Source organism: Manacus candei, unplaced genomic scaffold (genome assembly GCF_025592945.1).
Source record: "Manacus candei isolate 608988 ecotype Guabito, Panama unplaced genomic scaffold, ASM2559294v1 h1tg000021l, whole genome shotgun sequence".
Lineage (NCBI taxonomy): Eukaryota > Metazoa > Chordata > Aves > Passeriformes > Pipridae > Manacus > Manacus candei.
In genome coordinates this window covers 6,578,999-6,584,998 of record NW_026138069.1, presented here as the reverse complement: position 1 = coordinate 6,584,998, position 6,000 = coordinate 6,578,999, and the positions used below count along the sequence as shown (strand labels likewise).

Here is a 6,000-nt window from a genome sequence, read left to right as displayed (position 1 = left end):
ATGGTATGCCTTTGACTGTAAGTAGTCAGAAATCTGTGTAATAAAAATAAAACTTTCACAGATATCTTTTTATATTTAGAAATATGAATGGTATATGCAGTCATATTCTGACCTTGAAAGAATGGAAATAAAATGTGACAAGGGACTCTCTTTGTAGTATTTGTACCAACCATAAAAATATTCTGTTCAAACATAAAGATTTCCTTGAAACAAAAGAAATCTATTTAAAATGTGAAGAGGGGAAGGGATAAGAAGAGAAAGTCTGATGAATTAATGGTTGGCAATATGAATAACATTTCAATAAGATTATTTACATGAGTGATATGAGGCATCTGGCCTGCACACTGTATAGTACAAATATAGAAAAGCTGTGGAGGCCATAATCTGTCATTGTAGTGCATATGCAACTTCAGTTGAATTCAGTAGTACTTCACCATGCATATAGATGAGATACTAGAGTTGCATATGCACTACATATGTACTATGCAGCATACAGGCCGGATGCTTCACATCACTCATGTAAATAATCTTACTGAAATATTCTTCATATTGTTAAACATTCATTCATCAGACCATTTTTCTTATCCCTCTAGATCTTCATGTTTTAAAAAGATTTTGTTGCTCTCTGACCCACCTTTTCCTTCTTTTCTTTGTTTTTTTTTCCAAGTAGTATTTCCAAAATAAGAAACATGGCCTCTACAAATAGGATTGCATGAGATTCAGTTCTGTTTACTATTTCATAAATAACTGTCCATGTTTAGACAGGTTAGCTACATTGTGCAGTAAGTTTAGCACAATAATTTGATATTTATCATTACAGCATTCTGTTTTCTTTTAGTGCCTCAAGCAATTAAACCATGTGCCCATCCTCCATCGGAACCTGTAGCAGTTATTAATCACTTGCCTTTGTCTTTGGATTTTCTGCTTGCAACCCTTTCAATTGTGCAAGTCAGGATGCTATCTTTGCAGAAACAGGGAAGATGTCTAAAGGCATCTTAGAATGTATTTCAAAGCTTTAAAAATAGTCCAATTGCATTCTAAAGTCTAATTGGTCTTTTTAAGAGTCCATTACTAAGCCCAGAATTTGTGATCCTTTAAAGCCTCAGTAGTTGACACTGCTCTGAGGGGGACCTTATTGCTAAGATTATAAACAGCATCCAAATGTTTGAAATTAAAATTCACTTAAAAAAATCTAATATTCCACTTAAGGTGCTCTACCAATATTACAGAATCACATAAAAGTCAAAAGACTAAGTGCAAAAATCCTAAATGTCAGATTGTCATATGCATTGTATTCCCTTTGAAAAAGTATTACTTGTTCACAGGTGGAGTACTTTGGAGTCTGCTTTTTTTTTTTTTTTTTTTTTTTTTTTTTTTTAATAAAAAAGATCAATCTGGACTCCCATATGCTCCTTACTCCTTTCTTCTGGAGTGACAATATAGGAAAGGAGCAGTCCAAGCAGCATTTCTGAAAGAAAGCTCAGTTCCATTCTAGTTGGAAACTTTGTCCCAGTGGCCTTTTACTAAGGAGGACAGCTGAAGAGCAAAGAAGCCCTCAATGAAGTCAATAAGACCTTGGATCTGTTCAAACCTGACAGAAAACATGTTCATCCATCCTTAACAACTTTGCCTCAAGAGCCTGCTCACAACTTAAGTAGATGCCACACAGACCAGGCTGTTTAGAGGAGACCTTGCTGAATGTACATCATGAAGAAATTTCAGTGGGCTGAAGTAAAGAGTTTGCTTGTGATTCCAGTGGAGCCAGAAGCTCCACCACAGTTCTCACCTAGGTGAGGTGTAAGGATATGGATGAGAAAGACCAGGAGGGCCTTCTTCTATTTGATCAGATGAAGGAATAATTATTCTCCAAGGATTACTTCCTTGTTGCTCCAATGAAGACAGTGACCAGAACTTGGAGAAACTGATTCAAGTTATACATACAGTAGAGCTGAGTTTTCCTTTCCTGAAGAAATGATGTCTTCTTCAGGAATCTGAGCCATTGGCAATTTCATATCTAAGGTAAGAGTAACTGTACTGAGTCTAAACAGCAGCTTATTGCAATGCTCCATGCAGCTTATGGCAAGTTCGTTCTACGCAAAGAGAGCGATATCTATCTAGCAATCTCTCTCTCTCTCTGTCATATGTCTCTAGATTGAGTACTAAGTGTGGTTCAAGCCCCACACTTATGGAGAAGTAAGAGTGAAAGAGATAGGAAGGAGGGAGTTGCAAGGGAGAAGTCAGCTGCAATTTTTTGTTTGTTATCCTTTTGAAACAAGAAGTGTCTAGGCATCTTTAGCCCACACTGTAATGCAGAGGCTGTCTGGAGGGGCAGGATGACAGCTTGATTCCTTGCAGGCTGCACGCTTCTGTCCAAAGCTGTGATGTGAGCACTCCATATGTCTAGAAGAGTGATGGTGCTGGAAGCATATGGAAGTGTCCATCTTCCAGGTGTTTGGAGCAGAAATGGCCATGGGCAAAGCTCTGGTGCAGCTCTTTCAAAGAGTACTCGTTACCTTCTCCATTCTTTTCCCGATCCCCTTTTATTATAGTGTTCCAAACTCAGACCCTCAAATTAAAACAGTATTTTACAGCTTGATACTGAAGTCTCAGATTGCAGATATTAATTACCACTACGTGCCCTGAGGGAAGCAAGGATTTGGCAGGACAACTGAAGTATCCCTTTTCTTTCTTATTTCCCTCTCTTGCTTATTGGTTCCCCTATGGGAGGTGATAAATTTGACTTTTGTTATTGAATCTGGGCATCTGGTAAGGCTACCCTGTGCTGTTGGTATCCTCCCTTTCATCCTTTCCCGGTGTCACACTGGTAATGACACCATTTTGGAGGATGGAAGAAGGTACAAAAAACCCCATAGGATTCTTTGTAAAGAAGAAGGAAAACAAGGTCAATGAGACCTTTCCCTTTGAGTAACAGCTGGCAGGATAAACCACAGTACCGGGCAGGGATGAGCTTCACTCCGAGGGGCTGTTCAGCTACAGGTTCCTGCTTGCTTGGGAGAAGCAACCCTTTCCTTCTGGAACTTGTCTCCCGCATCCGCGATCCCGCCGCCTCTGTGCCCGGCTGGCGGGTGCCCGCTGCCTTCGCGGGCGAAGCAGCACTGAGGGTGCACGGGACACCCCTGAGGGAGGGGGGAAAACTACAATGAAGGGGAAGAAAGAAAGAGAAGGTGCTCTCCCATGCTCCTTCCAGGCAGGCAGCCGGCTCCCGCGGGCAGGCAGAGAAGGAAAGGGGCTGTGCCCATGCAGCAGCGCGGGCAGCAGAGCGGGCAGGAAGGGCAGCGCCCGCACCCCGGCAGAGTCAGGCAGCAGGGCGGACAGAGCAGGCAGCAGGGACAGGCAAGTCAGCGGGGACAGGGCAGGCAGCAGGGACAGGGCAGGACACAAGGCAGGCAGCAGCGCGGGCAGGGCGGGCAGGGCAGACAGCGCAAGGCAGCTCGCGCCGCCCGGGGAGGGCTCTAATTCATCACCCCGTTCAGCGGAGAGGATGGGACGCCGCTAAACTCCCCTTCCTCCCTCCTCCCTTCCCCCTCGCCAAGCAAGCCCCCCCCTCCTCCCCCCTCCACTCCTCGCTCTCTCTCCCCAAGCAGTGAGGCTCGGACAGTGCTCGGCTCCAGCGCTTTATTTTAAGATGATCGGCCAAGGTCTTTGCAGACAGATTTTATCTGAAGTTAAATAGTGGGCGCTCGCCGCTCTCTCACCAATAAGTCATTTTTAATAGAGACAAATCGCCCTGGACGCCCCGGAGCGCCGGTGCCGCCGCTCCTGCCCTCACCCCCCGCCGAAGGCGAGCGGGCAGTCCGGGCAGCTCCCTGCTCCCGTAAGTGTCCTGCTCGGCGGAGCCGAAGCGCGGCCGTGTGCGGAGAAGGGGAGGAGAGGGGGGGAGAGCCTTCCAGCCGCCCCGCCGCCCTGACAGTGCCTGCGCTGGATGCACAGCGGCCGCGGGACACCTCGACGCGGAGCGCGGCGAGGAGATGCGCAGGGGCGGTGGGCTGCACCGCGGCACTCAGCCCCTCTAGGCTTGCCCATGGAGCGCCCCGCGGAGCCCCGGCCGCCGTCGGATCCCCCACGCCGTACGTATCCCCGCTGCGGCCCCCCCGCGGCGCCGGAGCTGTCCGCGGGCCGCGGGGGCGGAGGAGGGCTGGGGCCGGGTATGGGGGTCCTCGCCCGTCGGGGCGCCCCCGGGCGCGGTCCCGGCCCGGGGCAAGGCACGGTTCGCCTTTGGGAGAGACAGAGGGAGGTGGATACTTGTGGGGGTACGCAAAGCCTGCTCCAACGTACCGAAGGCAAAGCTCTCTGCCTTGGCTTTAAGCGCCCGGGAGCATCCGGAGCCCCAATTCCAGCGTCTACGGTCCCCTTCTCTCCGCTCTGCTCTCCAGCGCGCTGCCGGGGCTCCGCGGCCAAGTGGCGGGTGGCTGCCGCCCGATGCCCACCGAGAGCGCAGGCAGGCGGGCAGGGCTGCCGCTGGCACCCCTGGGCCATCCCAGCCGACACCAAGGGGCTCTCCTACCCAGTAAAAGGACTGAGCGCTGGGGAGTGCTACCTACAGGCGATCTGCCGCCACCTCGGACCGTGCGATCACTTTGCTCTGACGCTGGATTAACTCGATTTTAATCGTTTTTTGGTTTCCCCCACCCCCATTCACACCCCCCATCTCCTCCTTCTCTCCCGCCCCCCCGCCACCCCGTTCCCTACACATCTCTCTTCGCCCCTTGTCTCAAGCCTAACCTTGTCTTGTGGTCATGGGGTCTATAATTTCATTTTTGTCTAGGCTGGTGAGAGCTCTGCTTGTTCTGTAAAGTGGATGTCAGGTGGATCTATGTTCTGGAAGGAACAAAGAGGCAGCGAAGGCAGCGCGGGGGAAGTTTGAGCGGCGAGGATGCAGGCTGTGTACTGGTACGCGGTCCTTCTGCTGCAGCCCACCCTCTACCTGGTGAGTGCCCCCGGCCTCTCGCACGGGCCAGGGAGCGGAGAGCTCGGCGGGGGGAGGGCACCAGCCTGGCGGAGAACGAACAAACTCACGGCAACTACTTGTGCCCCGTAGCAAGCCCTGCCCCGCCGTCCCGGGGTCGGGCCGGGCCAGGGGCGGGGAGGCGCGGGGCTCGGCCAGGAAATCTCGGCAGGACACGGGGATGTTGCGGGGCAGACCCGTAACTTCTCCTTGGGGGGCTAGAACAGGGTCGGGGAGTCCCGGGCCGCGTCCCCCGGTGACACCTCCCGGGCCGGGTCCTTCGGCATCTGCGTGGGCACCGGAGTCCCTCCACAGGGGCTCCTGGACAGGCTGTGGGATGGAGACAACTTCTTGCCCTCTGCTCCTTCCTGAGGGTGGGAGCCCCTCTGGAAGGGAACCCTCCCGATGTGCCACTACGGGCGGCGCGGCACAGGCGGGAGGGCATTCGGCGGCGAGCACAGCGAGTGTTTTCCGCGTGAAGTGTCATTGACTTTCGTAGCAAATCTCCTTTAAGATTACCGGGGGAACACGAGTAAACAACGGCGTTATCTCCTTTCACACACACACACACACACTTTATTCCCTCTACGACCGCAAGGAACAAAAACCAGGCAGGTTGCTCCTTCGCAGCCTGCGTCCTCTCTCGCCTGCGACGCGTTAAGCAGGCAAACGCTTGGCGGCAGCTCGTCCCCGTGCGACGGGGAGGGAAAAGACCTTTTTCCAGGAGCGTTGCCGAGAGAAGCATCCCAGTTGGGGACTGTGCTGGGGGAGGCGACGGCGGCGGCCCTGCTCCTGCTCCTGCTCCTGCTCCTGCTCCGGCTGCGGCTGCCGCCCCGCCGCTCCCTGCACTGGCGCGGCCGCGCCACCCGGGGGCGCTGCGGGGCACCGCGGGCGCGCGGAGCGGGGGGCAGCCAATCGCGAGTGGGCCCGGCTCGCGCGGGGGCGCGTGGTGGGGCCGGCGGCGCGCGCCCCTCCCGCACCCACGCAGCCTCCGCGCGCTCGACCCATCCCGGCCCATCCCGGCCCATCCCGGC

General features: G+C 53.0%; 1 protein-coding gene across 3 annotated transcripts in view; it reads left to right on the top strand.

Annotated features, from left to right (window-relative positions):
- The first annotated feature begins 3,298 nt into the window (after positions 1 to 3,298).
- The window catches only part of NXPH1 (neurexophilin 1), a 145,362-nt gene continuing 142,660 nt past the window's right edge, over positions 3,299 to 6,000 (top strand). Inside the window, exons 1-2 of one of the 3 annotated variants that reach the window (XM_051786024.1) lie at positions 3,299 to 3,835; positions 4,787 to 4,948. In XM_051786024.1, coding sequence (XP_051641984.1) covers positions 4,895 to 4,948 — 54 coding nt within the window. In that variant the 5' untranslated portion in view covers positions 3,299 to 3,835; positions 4,787 to 4,894. Of the gene's footprint in view, positions 3,836 to 3,889; positions 4,089 to 4,194; positions 4,272 to 4,786; positions 4,949 to 6,000 lie in introns of those variants that run through there. The other 2 variants (XM_051786025.1, XM_051786027.1) reach the window with 2 other exon arrangements.